General features: G+C 52.5%; 1 protein-coding gene across 5 annotated transcripts in view; it reads left to right on the top strand.

Annotated features, from left to right (window-relative positions):
• The first annotated feature begins 325 nt into the window (after positions 1-325).
• Positions 326-19,385, top strand: part of EPB41 (erythrocyte membrane protein band 4.1) — a 195,126-nt gene continuing 176,066 nt past the window's right edge. The window contains exons 1-2 of one of the 5 annotated variants that reach the window (XM_078073527.1): positions 381-498; positions 4,858-4,964. In XM_078073527.1, coding sequence (XP_077929653.1) covers positions 4,889-4,964 — 76 coding nt within the window. In that variant the 5' untranslated portion in view covers positions 381-498; positions 4,858-4,888. Of the gene's footprint in view, positions 499-4,724; positions 4,965-5,161; positions 5,253-18,805; positions 19,016-19,385 lie in introns of those variants that run through there. The other 4 variants (XM_078073525.1, XM_078073541.1, XM_078073534.1 and 1 more) reach the window with 4 other exon arrangements.

Raw genomic sequence — 19,385 nt, 5'->3', positions numbered from 1 at the left:
TGATCCAGGTGAGTCTCACCAGGGTCACTTCCCTAGGTTCCCTAGGACCAACTCCCTTCCTACCACCCTTCCAGCCCTTAGGTTAGGGGCAGCACTACGTGGCAAATTGCATCATACTTTTGCCGTACGACGTCAGACACCACACCACCCAATCCAGGAGCTCCCTACCCAATCCTCCCCTGACCCTCGGGTCAACACGGGGCCGCTCAGAGATCGGCGTCCGCATCAGACCGCACCTGCAGCCCCAGCCCTTTCCCGGTTGCGACGCTCGCACTTCTCGGCACCGTCTCTTCACCGCCCCGCCGATTGGCAGTTGCCTGCGCCAATCAGGAGGTCTCCCGGGTCGGGGGCGGGGCCTCACTCCAGAGTTGCCCTGTCAGTGCAGGTGGAGGCCCCCGGCGGGGCAAAGTGGCAGGAACCTCTTAAAGGGCGAGAGCGGCGGAGAGCGAGAACGCGGCCCGGCCCGGCGCGGCCAGGTCCCCGCCCCGTCCGGCCCAGGTGAGCCTGGACTGTCCGGGGGCGATCCCGGGTCCCCGGGAGGGACGGGGTGAGGGACAGATGGACCCATTCCCAAGGGCCCGTGCCGTCCCGGTAGGGGCGAGACCACGGTCTAAAGGTCAGGGGAGGAGGGCTCTAGGGGACCCTGCCCTAGAACTGGGGTCCAAAGGGGCCTGGACGTCTCGAAGTTCGGGGTGCGGGGAGGGGCGCGGGCGAGAGGAGAGGGGTCCGGGAGCTCGGTCCCGGGCTGGACGCTTGCGGTTGGCGGTCCGGGCGGTCCCGGCCTGCCTGGGGCGGGGGGCCCCGGGTTAGGTCTCCGCGGGCGGGTCTCTGCAGAGTGCTGCGGCCCCAGGTCCCCCCCCCCCCAGCCCCGCCCTGTCCGGCCCGCTTGCTCCTGCCGGGCCCGCCGCAGCGCTGGCCGGAGCGGGAGGGCGGGCGGCGCGCAGCGGGAGGGGGCCCCCCCGGGCCTGGAACCCCGCTCCCGGCCCCGGCCCTTACGTAACTGACTTTGAGTTTCCGGACTGAGGGACCTGTGAGCTGGGATGCCAGCTGTGCCAGCCAGGATGGCCCTCCTGTCGCCGCCCCGGCCCCGCACGCTCCCTTCCAGGCTTGGTCTCGGGGACTTTCCTCGGTCTCTGGTCTCCCCAGTCTCTCTGTCGCTCTCAGGTTCCTGCTTGCTCTCATCCCCCGATTCCCCGTGTCCCTCATCTCTCCTCTCTCTGCTGTCCTGTCCCTATCCTCAGTCTTTCCCCGGGAGTTTTCTCATCTTAATGTACACTTTCCGGCAGACCCCACCTCTTTTTGGTAGAACTAGAGTTCTCCCCTCCAGCAAATAGGAGGTGGGGACTTGTCCACACAGACCCCAGCCCAATTGCCCCAGAAGCGGAGGGGGGGGGGGGTAGGACTGTTCCTGTAGGGTTGGTGGTGGTGGTTGGGGTGGGTATTTCAAGGCCCACAGCTTTCCCCGGGGTGGGAGTGGCTGAATGTGACCCCTCAAGTTCACGGACTAGGGCTGAAGGCAGCCCCTTCTCTGCTTCTGGAGCACTTTTCTCCCGAAGGAGGAGGCAATGCCTGGCCAGGCCTGGTGCTTAGGGCAGCTGGGAGTCCCTGTGAGAGCTGCCTGGTGTCAGGTCTGGGTCAGATCCTCAGCTACTGAAAGGGAGAGGGAGGGCCAGAGCACTGGCACAGAGCCCCTGAGGTTTCAGCAAGCTCCCTACCTTCACCCCAGTTACAGGCGTGGGCAGGAGGCAGGGAGTGGGGAGGGGATCAACGGGAGGAGGTCAGAGGACTTTTGCATGGGGGTAGGGGAAGCATGGAGATAGAGGTGACAGACTGTCAGGTCTGAGGAGCATGTACTGGGGTCACCCCCTGCCTTCAGTTAGGCAGACACCTCAGAAATAACTCCTGGACCCTGCTGCTGTTGGGTGCGTGTAAACAAGCTGTTATAGCAGCCATGAGGTGGGAAAGATTAATTCTGACTGGGATTGTGGAAGGAGAGACTTTGCAGAGAAGGGTGGAAGGTTTGGGAAGAAGGGGATCCAGAAGCTTTAGGGAGCAGAGAGGTGGGAGGAAAGGGGACATCAGGTGCCCTGCAGGCTTTGCATGCAGCAGAACTGGGTTTCTGGCCCTGCCACTTTGCTGTGTGACCTTGCATGAGTCACTTCCCCACTCTGAGTCCCAGGTTCTTCCTTAGTCAATAATCCAGACCTCACAGGCATTAGCAGAATCAAGTGAGGTAATAAGTGTGCAGTGACCAGAATGATACCTGGTCTGGGAGTAGGCCAGTGGGGGTGTTTTAAGAAGGGAACGGAGTGAGGAGGTCCTGAGGTTTCCTCTGTGTATTAGGAGTCAGGCAGGGCCTGCCAGGTCCCAGCAATGTGTGAGGCAGCTGGAGCATCTGCATGAGGGGGTGATACTCAGTGAGGTAAAGAAGTGCCACACCCGTCTGTCTCCAGATCAACCCACCCCTGCACGGCCTAGACTAGGCTGGCCTCCCTCCTGTAGGTTGCAGGTGCCAATAGAAGCTCCCAGGGCTCCCAGGCTGCTGCACCTGCTAGACCGGTGGGGGTGGATGGGGTTCCTGGTAGGGCAGGGCCAGCACCCCCTCTGCAGAGTGGACCCTGGCCAGGAGCCTGGCTGGCTGTGCTGGGCAGGAATATCCCAGCCTGGCTGGGAAGTTGCTGATGCTGTATAGGCCTCTGGAGGCCCAGAGCTCTGCTGGCTGGGGTTGTGCCCAGCTGATGGGACCCAGACTACAGGGTGAGACAGAGGCCAGGGTGGCAGTGAGGAAGGGAGATGCAAGGAGACACCTCTGGAGGGGGAGCCTGAGCAGAGCTTCTCTGTGGAGCCAAAGAGGAACTGCATGGGTTTGTCCCTAAGCCCTTCCTGAGTACCACATATAGGTCTGCTAGCCACAGAGCTAAACAGGATACCCACAAAGGGCTCCCCATAAATGTCATGGTGGCCTGATATTTGTTGGGGGCTTGCAGAATGGATCTTTATGATAGTCCCCTGGTGGGGGTGGGGCATTTGGATTTTTCTTGGGGCCTGGGATTCTGTTGTTTAGTAAAGGGGGCAGGATTCTACTCCCCTATAGTCTGTGGGCCCATCTCTTTTCTCCCTGGGTCTCAGTTTCTCTTTCTGTGAAATGAGAAGGTGAGATGAGCCTAGAGCCTCGAAGGGTCTTTCAGCCCCCATTATTATAACCTCCAGGACCTGGTTTACCCCACATGAAGGGGAGGGGAAGAATGGGGCAAGGACAAGGTGGAGTGTGATGGGCCCTCATGTCCTGTTCTTGGCCTGTGTTCTCTGATCATTACAGCCACGTTTACTGTGCACTGTGCTAAGCCTTTAATATGCAGCATTAACTAATATCCTTATAATCCCACGAGGGAATAGGTATTATTCCTATTTCTCAGGAGTTTAGGGAGGTGAACCTACTTGACCAAAGTCACACAGCTGGGAAGTGGCTGGGCTGGGATTTGAACCAAGGTCTGTCTGACCCCAAAGCTCAGACTCAACTGAAAGGGGAAGCCGCCATGTGGCAGGTCCCAAGACTCCCACAATGCCTAGCCTTTACCTCTGGAACCTGCCTGACCCTTACTGGGTGAGCTTGGAGCTCTGGGATATTTATTCTGGGGAGCGGGGGGACAGGCTGCGCAGGTGCCCACCAGGCCCAGTGTGGGTTGGGGAGAAGAGCAGAGGGAGCAACCTGCAGGTCAGGGCCCTACTGGGGTTTCCTCAGAGGGCCAGCCCCACCTGGCGTCTGCCCGGGTAAAAGAGCTGGGCACTGAAAAGCGACCTTGGCCCACCTTTGGACCTCAGTTTCTCCATCTATAAAACATGGGTTTTAGTAGTTGAGTGCAGACATTCCTTGGCTCATGGGTTTGTGGCTGAAGTTGGTAATGGGGTAAAAGGTGAGAGGGAGGGGCAGGGTAGCAGTGGCTGAGCCTGTGGAAGAAGAGTTTGGGTCAGGAACAGCTCGGATCCTGGGCTGGCCATTTGGTAAGTATTTCAGATGAAAGGACTGGCGTTGGAGAGGTTCAGAGTCTTGTCTGGGGCTGCGCAGCTTGTATTACAGACCCCGGGGGGAAAAAAAACCAAGGGAAGGCCGGGAGAACAAAATCCAGGCAGATGCCTGTTGGAATCCTGGCTCCACCACTTAACTAGGCTTGGAGCTATGAAGGGACACACCCAAGCGCACGCAGAGAGGAGTCCCTTCACCTCACTGTCCTCATCTGTAAAATGGGAATAGTAAGAATTTTGCTTATGTCCACTTCCTGGGTCATTGTGAAGGTCAAAGGAGATGAGATATTTGTAGCATTGGGTGAGAGTGCTGTTTATTTTTCAGTCCAAAGTTGCAGTTCTGGGTGCATGTTTTGGGGAGAGGGCATTTCTGACCTCCCCTCTGCTGCACCCCGGGGACCTGCTGGAGAACAGCCCTAAAGATAGCACCACCGCTTACCAACTGGTTGCCATGTGCCAGGCACCGGGGCCAGAGCTTCACTTCTACTGTCTCTTTTAATCCCTACCTTGTCAGGTAGGTGGTGGCCTGACCCATACTAGGTCCCTCCAAAACCCAGGCCTACAGCTCCCTGGAATGACAGTAGCTACCAGTTATGAACAGTTTACCGCGTGCCAAGCATTGTGCAAAATGTTTTCTACGTATTAACTCAATCCTCACAACAACCCTGGAGGTGGGCACTAATGCTATCTCCATTTTACAGATGACTCATTGAGGCACAGAGAAGTGAAGAAGACAGGCCCCACGTCACAAAGCTAGTGAGCGAGAGCCAGGGTTTGAACCCGGGTTCGTAAGCTTCCCCGTTGAGGCACTCATCACCGTTGTAACTCATTCAGGAGTCACACGCCTGCCCCCTCCCTGCACTGTATGCTCTATGCGCGCAGAGGCCACGTCTGTCTTCTTCAGCCTGTATCCCCAATACCCAGCACACAGTGGGCGCTCAGTGAGTATTTGTCTACAGGGATCCTGCTGCCTCCCGTGGGCTGGGGCTGGGAGGAGCTCTGGATATGCTATCAGGTGATCAGATTGCCCACTAAGGGGGTGTCTGCCCTAGCAGCTGGGCAGGATGTTCCCCCAGCCCAGGACGAAGAGGGGCCCCAAAGAGTGTCTTTGTTGCCTGTGTCTCACTGCTGTTCTTTGTTTCCGTGTGCCCCTGCGGTCATGGTGATGGCTCCCCGGCTTCTCCCGGCTTCTCCCCGACGGGCTGCGCGACCCCACCGGCTGCTGCTGGGTGAGTCCTGGTTTGCCTAAAGACTACCTCTCGGGCTTGATTCTAATGCGTGTCCTGCAGCACTGAGGCCACTGGGAGGTGTCCAGGAGCCTAGCGGTGGGGCGGGGGGAGGGGGACTGAGGGAGGGCATTCTGTGACGTTTGGATCCTACCACAACCAGCTGACTTCTCTCCAGATACTTAGCACACTGGGTGTGATTCTTTTTTTTTTAAAGAATTTATTTATTTAATTGACAGAGACACAGCGAGAGAGGGAACACAAGCAGGGGGAGTGGGAGAGGGAGAAGCAGGCTTCCCGCGGAGCAGGGACCCCAATGCCTGGCTCCATCCCAGGACCCTGGGACCATGACCTGAGCCGGAGGCCGACGCTTAACGACTGAGCCACCCGGGTGCCCAAGGGTGAGGGCTCTGTTAAGTGAGCTCTGGGTGCTCTGAACTGAAGGTGGGGCCAAGTACCACACCCATCAATCAGCAGAGAGAGGGCCTGAGCAACTAGACTCCAGGCCTCTGCTTAGGAGTGATGGAGCCTCTAGGTTTCCCCAGGAGAGAGGGGCAGCTGGGGAGGTCTGGGACTGAAGGTGGGAAGGGTTAAGAGGGACTCTGCTTCCCAGTCTGCCACTTTCCTCCCTGTGTGACCTTGGACAAGTCACTGCTTCTTTGTCTTGGAGACCTCGTCTGCCACGTGCATATCATAACACCTCCCCGACATGGGTGTGCGAAGGAGCCAGTGAGAAGTGCCCAGCACAGGGCCCTGCTTGGTAATTGTTGGTTTCCTCCCAGTGCTGAGCTTGTTCTGGGAGGGGGCCAAGTCAAGTATCCCTCTTTTTGGCTCCTTTCACTTATTTTAACTTCCCACCCAATTGGGACTACAATCCAGTAGTCAGGAGCCCCAGACTCTCCAGCAGCCTGGCCAGGGCCCTGGGCTAAGGGCTGGGCTCTACCCAGTGTGGATGCAGCTGAGTGGAGGTCCCAGTCTTTGGCTGCGGGACTTGATTCAGTAGCCTACCTTCTCTGGGCCTCTGTTGCCTCACCTCCAACATAGGGTTACTAAAGGACACTTCCCTTGAAGGATTATTTAATGAGCAAATGGGTGGATCAGGCATTATTATCACTATTACTTTTGGGTCTGGCTGAGGAGGCTCCAAGGGAAGGCCCTGGAGAATCACATCTCCTCTTGGCCTCGGGATCCCGGGAGTCTGTAGTCATCGTATGTATTATTGTCATCGGATGTTTCTTATATGCTGGGTGGGTTGTTACATGCTATTTCAGATGCATTATCTCATCTAGTCCTCCTGGTAATCCAGGCATTATGGTCCCCACTTTACGGGTGTGGGAACTGGTACTGAGTAAATCAAGTGAGTTACCCAGAGTCACATAGTTGTTTAGGGGTAGACCTGGAGTTCAGACCCAAGTCTGCTCACCCCAAGGCCCTAATTCTTAGTGTAAAACTCTCTTACCTTCCCCTAGGGGGCAGAGACTGTGCCTGAGTCTGCTCTACCTTCAGTGCTCAGCAAAGGGCTGGTGAGGGCTACAGGACTGTTTCCTGAACACACACACACACACACACACACACACACACACACACACACACACACACACCATACCCCCACTCAGGCCGGTGCTCACAGAGAGGGGACAACAGGAAGCAGGAGAAGGCCTGATAGCATACTGGTGGAGAGTCAGACCTGGCTTAGAATTCCCTATCTATTGCTTACTAGTTGTGTGATCTTGGGCAAGACATTTAACCTCTTGGAGTCTTAGCTTCCTTATCTATAAAATAGGAATAATAAAAGAACCTATGTACCTCCTAGAGTTCTTATGAGGATTAAATAATACAATGAAGTACAAGGTGAGTACCCGATGATAGTAATTATTGTTATTATTATAGCTTTGAGTGTTATTTTAGGATTACAAAGATAGCCCTCTTGGGACAGTGGACACTGGGTCTGGGAGGGGCCTGCTGGGGACAGGCAGGTAGCAAGCTAGTCTGACAGGTTCTGAAAGACACCAGTAGGGTTAAGGGATGGAGGAGGCCTCTTGGAAATAAGAATGTACCTCCCTTTCCTAGCCATCTGCTTTCCCTCATACGCCTCTGTGCCAGGCCCTGTGCTGGGCATGGGGCACCGAGATGAATCTGTGAGGTCTCTGCCTCCCCATCCTGCCCCAGCTCAGAGTCTAGCTTGGGAGAAGGACCCAGAACTACCACCTCCACCTCTGATCGATGCACTGAAGTGTGAACTGTGACTATCTCCTCAGGCAAAGATCAGGAGAAAGGGCATCCCTAGTGGAAGGAACTGTTTTGGGTATAGTCATGACCTGCACTTGGAATGCAGCTAGAGAGACAGGCTTAGGAGAGCTAGGGGGACTTGTCCCAGAGCCCGTGGGGAGCCATCGGATGTGAAACAGGGGAACGACATGGTCAGGCTTATATTTTGGGAGGATTGCTTGATATGGACGATGAATGGGAGGGGAGAGGCAGGGCAACTCCGCAGGTGAAGGGCACTGAGATGCAGCCTGGGACTGAGCCATGAGATGGGGAGCGGTGGGTGGATGTGAGGTCTGTTTAGGACCCGAGCCAGCAGGATGTGATCATGGATTGCAGTGGGCAGGCAGGAGAGGCAAGAGGTGAGAGTGAGGTCCTAGTGTCTGTGGGGTGACGGGGCCTGCTGGGGTCTCTGGCTGAGGCACATGTCCAGGAGGAGGAGCCAGACCTGGATTGGGGGGTAAAGCTGCTTGTCTGTTTTTGTCACCTTCTGCCTCAGTTCCCCCAGGCAGCAGTAATGTCTGAGCTGCACACTAGGGCAAGACCTCAGGCCATCGGGGCCCATGCCCCCCACTCCTGCCTTGGGGGTCACTTCTGGTGACCCTGGCTGGTCTGGCAGGGATGGGAGAGCTCTTTGGGGGTGGGGGCCAGCCAGGGGCCATGTGGTGCAGAGAAGGCCTGGCTTCTAGCTCTACCAGTGTCACTGAATGCGTGACTTCTGGAAGTCACTCCCTCTCTCTTGCCCTCCTTTTCTGCGCCTCGAGAGGACAAGAAAACCTGTTTTGCCTGCCTCACAGATTCAGTGATAAAATGCAATGTCTAGAGACAACAAATATTTATTGAGCACTGACTTCGTGCTGGGTTCTGAGGGGGTTCCTGCTGTGAGCCCAGCTTCTGCGTGGGCCCAGCTGAGTGGGCATCGGGTATCTGAGCTGGGATTTGAAGGGCGAATAAGAGCTCTCTAGGCGGGCAGTGGAGGGAACAACTTTGTAAGCATGGGGAACAGCATGTGTGAAGGCTTAAATCCACATTATGTGCTCAGGCAATGTCCGTATGTAACGTAGTTTGGTATGGCTGGAACAGAAAGGGTGAGGTGATGCCGTGATGGGAGAGGAGGCTGGGCAGGGGAGCAGGGCCCAGATCATGCAGGGCTTTGGGGACGGTCACTTTGGAGGTGATCATGCTCAGAACTGCCTGCTCTCCTGGGACTGCTAGGGCCCTTTCCACCCTACTCCCCTCATCTCCCCATCTCTCCCCAACCCCAGTCAGTCCCAGTGGCTGCCTCACTGGGGAGTCAACAACCTGGGCTCCCTGCCGGCTCTGCCGCTGATGAGCTGTGTGGCCGGCCCTTGTCACCTGCCCTGTCTGCACCACTTTTCACCTCAGTAAAATGGGGACAGCAGGCCCTCCTCATGGGGAGGGGCGGTGGCTTCAGTGAGATAATCCTCACCGGTGGCCTTGCACAGTGTCTCCATGTAATAGACAACCACAAAAAGGGGCTCCAGTTCAGTCCTCAGTATTTGGATTCCTCAATCTCTTTGGTCCCACCCGCTTGCTTCCCCCGCCTCTCCTGGCAGCCGGCTCTGGCCAACAAAGGGAGGAAAGGATTAAGAAACAAGCCCAAATCTCCAGAGGGGTCCTGGCTCACTGCCCAGCTCGCCCCCATCTGCCCCTTGCCCCCCTTGGCCTCAGGCCCAAGGACTCTCAGTCTTGAGACCTGGGCTCCCCCCAACTCCCCACCCCAGGGGCCCCTTCCTGGCTGGAGGCCAAAGCCAGCAGCAGCCTTGAAACAGGGACAAATATTTTGAAAATCTGTGGCTTTATTTTTTTTCCCCTGGAAGCTGATAACCAGGCCCTTTTTTTTTTCTGGGTGACGGGGAGAAGAGTAAGTGTGGTGTCCCGTATCTGTGGGAGGCCCTAAAGTCTGGGCAGAACTGGACCTGAGCCTCCTGGAGTTTACAGTAGAGGCTGCTGACCAAGTCCTTGTTGGTGCAGATGCAGGAACCCCAAATCCGAGTGGGTGGCTGATGGTGCAAGGTCACGCAACAGGGACCCAGGTCTTGAGACCCTTTTTGTGCTACCCTACGAACGGGTGTGATGTGGGGACCTTGGCTGTCACTTCACTTTTCTGAGCCTCAGTTTCCTCTGCTGTAAAATGGGGCTGATTTTACTGTGAGGATTGGCAATGACGTAGATAAAGCTCTTAGTCCAGTGCCGAGCGCTGTGAGGCTTCAGTGGTCGGTCCGTAGTGTTGATGCTATTATAAATGCTGCCTCTAAGAGCCTTCTTCTTCCTGCCTCTTCCCAGTCTAGGGACTTCAGACAGTTTCTTGTTGAACAAATGACACCCAGTGAACCGGTTTCAAAGCCAGAGGCTTAGCATCTTTTACCCTCCTCCCCCGCTCCCCCTCTTCTGGTTGGCTGGAACACTCTAGCCTCACCCTCGGCCTGGTTTTGGCCCCTGCCCCCAGCCCATCCTGCCCTCCTGGCACCTAGCCTGCATCGTCTCTCTTCCAGGAGCCACATGAGGACAGTTTCCTTCTGCCCTGCCTCTGGGTAATGCCACTGCGAGCACTTTGGGAAAGCAGAGTAGGAAGGGTCTTGCCTGACCCAGGCCGAGGCTGAGGGGGCTGAGGTGGAGGGTGAGCTCCCTGGAACTGTCCTCCGGGAGCTGGGGCGACACGAAGACTTCTGCAGAGGTGGGGAAATGGGTAGGCAAAGAAGAAAAAACCTGGTCCACAGCCCACATGTGGTGGAATAGAAGGGCTGCTAGACTGGGGGCTGGTGGGCCGCACCCCTCCCCCAGCTCTTCACCTGCCCTCGCTGAGCCTTTGTTTGCTGGTTTATAAAAAGAAGGCAATGGATTGATGTCAGAGGTTTCTACTAATATTATAGGATTAAAAGAAGGGATTTGGGAGCCGACAGACCTCGGTTTAAATCCCAGCTTTACCACTTACCAACTGTGGGACCTCGAGGGAGTTCTACCTCCAAGAGCGTTAGTTTTCTCACTAATAACATGGGAAAAATATTAGCACCTTCTCTTAAGATTACCTAAGGGGGGCTTTTGGGGCTAAATTAGGAAATTCAGGTAAATACTCAGTCCACAGCTGGCACATTGGAATTACTGTTGTTGTTGTTATTCTATGATTAGTAGAGACAAGAAGGCCGGTCTGCAAACAGTTCATTGAGAGGGCAGGGCTTGAGAAATTCATTCGTTCATTCATTCATTCATTCATTCACTCACTCAACAGATACTTAGGATTTGCATGGGGAGGACACAGAGAAGAGAAACAGGGAGGCGCCAGCAGGCTGGGGTCAAACAGACCTGCCCATTCTAGCTGTGTGATGTGGATCAATTACTTCTCTTCTTTGGGTCTCACTCCCTTATCTGGGAAATGGTGAGATGGTGAACCTAATCTTTGCCTCCAGAGTTGTCGTAAGGCTTAAGAGAGTTCAAGTACACAGTGGGTGATCAGTCTGTGTATGATTCCTTTCCTCTCCCAGCTCTGTTAACGACTGGGTCTACGATCTCAGGCAAGTCCTTAAATACACTGGGCACACTTCCACCCCAGGGCCCTTGTACTTGCTGTTCACTCAGCTTGGAACTCTCTACCCCCAAATACTTTCATGACTTGCTCTCTCATGTCCTTAATTTTTTTTGTTGTTTAAATGTCACCTTCTCAGTAAGGCCCTTCCTATCTTATTTAAAATGGTAAGACCCTTTCCTGCCACAACATGAACATTCTCTGTCTTCCCTCCAGGCCTATTTTTTTCTCTCCATAGCACTTATCATTCTTTGACATACTGTATTTTAGTGAACATTTGTTTATTGTTTGTCTCTCTCCCCCACCATTGGAATGGTAAGCTCAGTGGTGACAGTGATTTTTGTCTGTCTGGTTCAGTGTTATACCCCTGTACCTAGAAGAGTGCTTGGCTCATAGTAGGTGCTAAATAAATATTTGTGGAGTGAATTAATGAATAAATGAAGCCTCTTCTCTCTGGGTCTGGCACTATGCTATGCAGATAAATAATTCTCAATAAGTAATTGTATGAGTAGCCATCATCCTCTCCATTTGTCAGATAATACTTTGGCTGGGTCAACACTAAAGCCCTTTTGCTTCTGACATTTTCTGCCAGGGCATCAGTTTCAGTTGGAGTGCCCAAATCTTTTGTTCCTGAGCCTGAGCTATGCAGAATTTCTAGTTGGGGCTGTTTGGCTGTTGGGCCCACAATGGTTATTATGTCATTATTGGTAATTAGCACGTAGGCCCAGAGGATTGAGCTTTTTGTTTTTCAGCAGAAATCACAGCAGAGAGCTGTGCCAGCCGGGGAAGCCCAGGCCTCGTGCAGCTTCCTCTGTAACTACCCCCTTCCCAGCCAGGGGTGCATGGCTTAGGCAGACCAAGAGAGAGGTGTCCAAAGCTCTGGGCACCTGGGTAACCAGCTTACCACTGTCTTCCCTTGGTAGTATCCTGCAAAGTTTCTCTTCTACACCCTCAGCTCTCTCTGCCTGGTATAGAAGGGGGAGGTGGTTCCCCAATTTCCCTGGGGGAGCTATGTATAAGGTTTCTAAATATCTAGTGGACAGGGGCATTTTCTGATGCTCAGAATTCAGTATTATGGGTGAGGGAAGTAACCCTGGGTTTAAGTCCCTGCTTAGTTGCTTGGTTGTTGGGTCACCATAGACAACTCGCTATCTCTTGCAAGGCCTCACCTTTCTCATCTGTCAGAGATAGAGATACCTACCTGGCCTCACTGGAAAGAGCGGGATAGTGTAGTGGGCAAAGGATAGGGTTCTGGAGTCAGACGAACTTGGCTTCCCAACTATGCCCCTCCCTAGCTACGTGACACTGGGCAACCTGCCTCATCTCTCTGACTTCAGTTCCAAAGCTATAAGATGGTGTTAAAATAGTACCCACTCCACAGGGTTGTTGTGAAAATTAAATAAGAGAAGGCAGGTAAGTACTGAGGCACCTAGCGAGTACACTGTACATCTTTTTTTTTTTTAAGATTTTATTTATTTATTTGACAGAGAGAGACACAGTGAGAGAGGGAACACAAGCAGGGGGAGCGGCAGGCAGTGGGAGAAGCAGGCTTCCCGCTGAGCAGGGAGCCCGATGTGGGACTCGATCCCAGGATCCTGGGATCATGACCTAAGCCGAAGGCAGATGCTTAATGACTGAGCCACCCAGGCACCCCTACACTGTACATCTTTGCTGGTATTAGTACAATGACCATTGTGGAAATGCAGGCAATCTGTAAACCGTAAGAAGAGTGCTAGCAATAAAGCCAGGCAGATGTGGATTTGAATCCAGTCTTGGACACTTATTAGCTGGTGATCTTGGATAAGTGTTTTGCTTCCTCATCTGTAAAATGGAAATTATAGTCATGCCTTCCTCAAGGGACTATTGTGAAGGTTCACTGACGTACTGTATATAAAAAGTACTTGGTACACAGTGTTTGGCACATGTTTTCTGCATATTATAGATGAGGAAGAGAAGAGAAGGGACTTTCGTAGACTCAACTTGGCATCTCAGTGGTGGGACTTTGATTTGAACCCAGATCTGCCTGCCTCAACAGCCCACATTCCTTTTACCTCTTCTTGCCATCACCCATTTATGGGATGACGGTAATGGTGACTGTTCTTATTGTTCGGGACTCATCTCGTTCATTCTGCGACCCCCAGTGCCTATAGGAAGGAGGTGCTCAGTCCTGCCTGCTTCCCTGTGGTTCCTCCTCTGCCCTCTCCTCGGTGAGGGTTGGGCCACGCTGACTTTACCCGTTTTAGAAGGGGCTCAGCTAGCTGGTGGCACTGAGTCTCTCCCCTTGTTTCTTGGGAAACCCTCTAGACCTAGAGGATACCTGGCCCTGGGGAGAGAGAATTAATGGGTTAAGCTTGAGTGAGCCGGAGGCTTTGCTGGATCAGGGTCATTAGGCTCACTCCAGCTGGCGAGAGAAGGGGGTTGGGGAGGGTCAGGGAGGCCAGATCCTTGTGTCCTCTCCTTGAATGTCCTAGGGCTATAGTCAGAAGCAGCCACAACACCCTTTCCCTGGGGTCTTGGGACAGAGGTTGGGGTTGCTCATTCATAACATTTCCAAACTGCTTTTCTGAGAGTGATATGGAAGCAGCAGAGGACAGTGGTATCAGACAGACCTGGTTTAAGCTGTGTGATGTTGGGCAAATCACCTCACATTTCTGGGCTGTGGTTTTTCAACTGCAGTTGAGGGTAACATTACTTTGTAGGATCGCTATGAGGCTTAACGCGATGAATGCATATAAAGTACTTAGAATGTGCCCTGCACTCAGTAAATACCTAATAAATGCAGTTGTCATTATTCTTATTAATAAGTTATCTCTAAGGGCCCTTCCAGCTCAGACATTCCTAGGTTTTTATGGTTGTAGAATTTAGTTTGGCCTGCAGCTTTGGAAGGGAAATGTAGGTGGGCTCAGAAGAAGGCAGGGAACAGAATCCTGTAGTAAGGGTCAGAAGACTTGTGCTCAAGTCTGGGCTCGCTACTCTCTGATGTGTGACTTCGAACAAGTCCCTTCCAGTTCTGCACCCACTTCCCAATCTGTTTAAAAGTTAGCAGCTTGGGCTTGATGATCTCTAAGGGCCTAGCCAATTCTAACATTTTGTGAATTGAGAAGCCTAGAGGAGTGTCTTAGCTACCGTCTACTGGGTCCTCTTATACTTTCAACTTCCTTCCCTTCTGCCCCTTGTTTCTTGGAGTGTCTTCACAGCAGAAAGGACATAACTCGCCAACTCCAATGTATGTATTTCAGTCACATTTTTTGTTCTTAATGTGCTTTAGGACCAAGCTTAATGCAATTTTTGCAAGCAAAGTACATTGTGTCATAGAGGTCAAAGCATGCTCTGTGTTTTCTTTCTTTCTTTTTTTTTTTAAAAAGATTTTATTTATTTATTTGACAGAGAGAGAGAGACAGCGAGAGAGGGAACACAAGAAGGGGGAGAGGGAGAGGGAGAAGCAGGCTTCCCGCTGAGCAGGGAGCCCGATAAGGGGCTCGATCCCAGGATCCTGGGATCATGACCTGAGCCGAAGGCAGACACTTAACGACTGAGCCACCCAGGCACCCTGCTCTGTGTTTTCAAATACAAAAGACAAGGTATTGTATAAAATTACTGCATATGCTGATTTCTTTGGCCTTTATCTCAAAAATGACCAGAACAGGCAGCCTTGTATGCAATAATTAAAAAAAAAAAAGCCTGCAGTCTATGCATCCTAAAAAAAATAATCATACGTATGCTTAGATAAAAGGATGTTTGTGGAGTAAAAGAGATAAAGATGGGCAATAAACCTAAATGTTGGACATCTGGGTTAACTAAATTATGGTATATCCACTTGAGGGCACTGTTAAAAATGGTGATGCAAATGTCACAGTATATTATTAGGTGGGAAAACTCAGTCCCAAAACAGTATGATTTAAATTTGAAAAAAGCATTAGGTTGAACTATACACAGTGGCTGCTGCTTGACCATTTTTAACTTATACAATCAGCAATTTCATATGACTTAATTTAATATACAGAAAAAGTATTCATGTAAGATAAGGTACTAGAAGGGAAGTCCCCCACCAAAATATTGATGGTAGTTATTTCTGGTTGATGATTTTGTGGTGATATAAATTTTTTTCTTCTTATTTAACTGTATTTTCTTCCTTCCTTTTTTTCTTTTTTTTTAAATAAAGATTTCATTTTTAAGCAATCTCTACACCCAACCTGGGGCTCCAACTCACAACCCTGAGACCAAGAGTCACACGCTCCACTGACTGAGTGGAGCCCCTTATTTAACTATATTTTCTATGAATAATTCAAGTACTACTACTAAAAATAATTGCCTAGAAAGGCATACCACTGTATGAACAGTAATTTTCCTTATCATAGCCTGTTTATCATTTGTATTTAAAAGGTCTAAAATGACTGCAATTTTATGACCATGGGCAGGATGGAAAGACAACGCTACTTCATGTACTTTTGTTACGAGGATTGGTTTTTATTCACTAGTGACTGTTCAGAACACTTTGTTGGCAGGCCCAGCTTTTCAAAACCCTCTTCATCTCTTGCCACCCTGCACAACAGACAAATGTTTTCCATGAGCCCTGTCACTGGGGCGTAAGGCTAGCTGTGTCCCTAATCCGCCCACGTCCCAGATTTGGGAATGGTTCAGACTCCCAACTGTTTCCCCCACTCTGCCCCCACTCTCTCCCAACCTCATCTCTTCCAGGTCATTGGAGGCCCCAGCTACCATCCCTGGCCTTCCCCACTGGTCACCACCTAATTTCACCCTCTTCTGTGTAGCTGGTGTTTGAGCTCAGTTTGCAATGGGAAAGGATTACGACCCTTTCAAACCATCTTTTTTCTTCCTTTCTTTTTTTTTTTCTTAGTGCCCTTGACCGCTCCAGGGGCTGACAGGCAGCTAGCAGGGCTTGTATTCCCTAGGAAGGAACAGGAGGGGTGGTGGAGGAGGCAGTGGTGGGCTCAGCTGGCAGGCGGGATGGAGATGGCCCCTAAAGACCCCAACCTGGGGTTTGGAGTATGGCGCAACCGCCACCCAGATGTGAGCATGACGCAGGCAGGCAGGGAGCTGAGTTTCTGCCTGGAAAATCAGCCTCAGGGATGGTGCTTGGGACCTTTACCCTTGGGACCCAGGGGCTGCCTCTGCAGGGTGAACTGGAACTGGATGTCGGGTTTGCAGAGGCCTCTTCTGAGAGGGCAGCTGGGCACATGACTACGGGTAGTTTGGGTAGTTTCTCTGCCTTCAGACTGGGCATTACTTATCCCCCCACTCCCTACTGTGTGGTGGGCCCAGCTACACTCAGGGGTTGAGCACTTCGCCTAATAGGTGATGGTATATAACCTAATTAATAACAAAACCAGTCATGTATGCATAATACTTTAGACAAAGCCCTTTCATCTCCAGGCTAAGAACTGAAAGTGAAGACTGGAATTCAGGTCTTTGTGATTCTAAAGCCTATGCCAACAGTTTTTGGTGTGGTGTTGCAGAGCACTCTGAATATGAGTGGTTTATACCTGCCTTAGTCTAGCTATTTTTTTCTTAGCCTGAGACCCCTACTTTTTTTCAGGGTGATGATTGCTAAGTACTACATACTCCATTCATCCAAACAAGCCTTTTTAAATATGATGTGTCATTGGCTAGCACTTCATAGCATAGAGACTATTGGTTTTTATGAATCTGAATTTGCTGGATAACATAGTGGTCATGCCGAGCCATCTGGTGATTGATTTTCAGGATTTATCCTTCTTGGTACCAGATTTCCAGGTCTGATATGGAGGAAGCCTCTTAGGCACAGACATGGTAGGGTAGAGTTCCCTGAATCAAAAGTATGGCTTAACCTGAGAACCTGAGGCAGGGGACCAGAATATTCAAGAATAGGTGCTTCGCCTCAAGTACACAGAATGACCCTAGCCAAGTCACCTGTCCTTACTAGGCTTCAGCGTCCTATCTATAAAATGGGGATAATTTTGTTCACTTGTTCAACAAATATTGAGTATGCACTGTTCTGGAAAATGAGTAAGAGGGGCAAAATCCCTCTCCTCTTGTCATTTAGTGGATCTAAACTGCAAAAATGTATTTAGAGGAGCAACAAATAATTAAATATATAGAAAGTCAGGTAGAAGTAAGGACTATGAAGCATATTAAAGCAGGGCAAGGTGAAAATAAAATCTTAAAATAAAAGGGGGTGGTGGTGCCTGTCTGGCTCAGTTTGTAGAGCATGTGACTCTTGTTCTCGGGGTTGTGAGTTCGAGCCCCATGTTGGGTGTACAGATTACTTAAAAATAAAATCTTAAAAAAAAAAAAGCAGGGCAAGGGTGTGTGGGTGGAGGCTGTTTTAGATAGAGTAGTCAGGTAGTCCTCAAGTGGTTCACTTAGGATGTTTCAAACAGATAATTCATGCAATGTGCTCAGCTCAGTGCTGACAACGATTGAGAGCTTAACAAACATATTATTATGTCAGCCTGCTCCACACCTCTCAGTCCATATCTTAGTCTCTGAATAGCAGTAATAATGAACACTTATGTAGATCTTACTATGAGCTAGGTACTGTTCTAAGCCCTTTACATATTTTAACTGATTTAATTCTTACAATAACTCTTATGAGGTAGAACTATCATTATCCCCTTTTATGAGGCTAGAAACAGACACAGAGAAGTCCAAACAATGAGGGAGGGCTGGAGGCTGGGAATTGAACCCACGTGTCTGTTTCTAGAGGCTGAGCTGCTGATGGGAGGGGGCTGTGATCAGATACCCGGAGACGGTGAAGCTTGCATAGGCAGGTTCTGATGTCAGATGGCCTGGCTTCTTATCCTGGCAGGTCAGAGGTCTAAGCCTCTCTGCCTCAGTGTCTTCATCTCTAGAATGGGAATACCAGAACCTATCTTACCTTATAGGGACCTTGCTTAAAACATGAGCCTTCATTCTGTTCTGTGGGGTCCCAGCCTGATTTTCAGAGTCTAGCCTGGCAGGGAGTGTGAAGGGTCAAGGGGCCTCTGAAACTTCTGAAAGGAAATAAAGGCACATCAGGCTGTCAGAGCAACCTTAAGTTCAGCTGGAGTACAGACCTCGGAAGCTAGGTCTTTATGATTTTGAGGGTGCCAAGGTGGAATAAGGAGACCCTTAAATGCAAAAGACAGGTGAAATCTTGGCGTGGCCACGACATTCAGCTTCCGTGTTGGGCCTTACACAGCTGCCAGGAAAGGTAAGGCCTCCACGAATGTCAAGGTGTGAATGGCGCCTAGACACCATCAAGTTAGTAGATGGGGAAACTGAGGCCCAGAGAACCTGAGTGACTTACCCAAGGTCATGAGGTGCATTAGTGGGCAATCAGCCCTGGGCTTTCCTTGAGGCTTTCAAATCTCGGCCTCTTACCTGGGCCTCCTCCCGGCGGAAAGGGCCTCACCTCGGTCCCGGGCACTAGCTGCCTCATTCCCCACGTGGGTGCTGCAGGGGCCGGGAACACCCGGACTCCAGGGCGAGTTCGATGCGCTTGCGCACACGCGGCCAGCCCCTTGCCTTTTCCCCTTTTTCCTTCCCCTCCCCGGCCCTTACCCGCCTAGTGGAGGGGGGAAACTAGAGGAGCCCAGAACTTGTCCTCAGCCAATGGGCTGACGGGCCGCGGGCCCGGCCCCCTCCCTCCCTCAGGCGCCGTCCAATAGAAATTTACTACAATGTTGTGGCGAACGGAGGGGGAGGGGCGCGCGCGGGCTGGCTGGCTGCGGGCCGGGCGGCCTCGCCTCACAGAGGGAAGGCGGGAGGGCGCGCGCCGGGGCCGACTGCTCGCTCGCTCACTCGCTCGCTCGCTCCCTCCCTCCGCCGGTGGGTTAGTCAGTCAGTCAGTCCGCCAGCAGCCGGCGGGCCCGCGAGCCGCAGAGGGCCCGAGTCTCGGCGCCGGCGCCTTCTCCTGCCATTGTTCGTCGGGCTTCTGCAGCGGCGGGCTCGGGAGCCCCGGCCCCGGGGACCACTGGTGAGGCGAGGCGGCTGCGGCGCGCGAGCGGGGTTGGGCGGGGGGGGGGGGGGGCGCGGAGCTGTCCCCGAGGGGACGGTCCTGGCGGCCGCGGCGGCGCCGCAGCCTCTTTGTCTGCAGCCCCCCGCAGGCCCCGGGCCGGGGGCGCGGGCTCCGGGGCCTCTGCGCGCCGGAGGCTGAGGGGCTGCAGCCGGGACGCGGCTGGCCCGAGCAGAAAGAGGCGGGGGCTGCGCCGAGGGAGCGTTGCAAAGTTGGGCTTGGGGTCTGTTTTTGACGAGGTCTGCCAATCACTGTCCACCGGCAGGAGTCTTGGAAGGAAACCAAATCGAGGAGGATTGCGGGTTCCGGGCGGCGAAGGTGTTGGGTGCAG

This window comes from Halichoerus grypus, chromosome 5, assembly GCF_964656455.1.
Source record: "Halichoerus grypus chromosome 5, mHalGry1.hap1.1, whole genome shotgun sequence".
NCBI lineage: Eukaryota > Metazoa > Chordata > Mammalia > Carnivora > Phocidae > Halichoerus > Halichoerus grypus.
The sequence above is the reverse complement of the archived record's forward strand: the minus strand, read 5'-3'. Positions and strand labels throughout refer to the sequence as shown.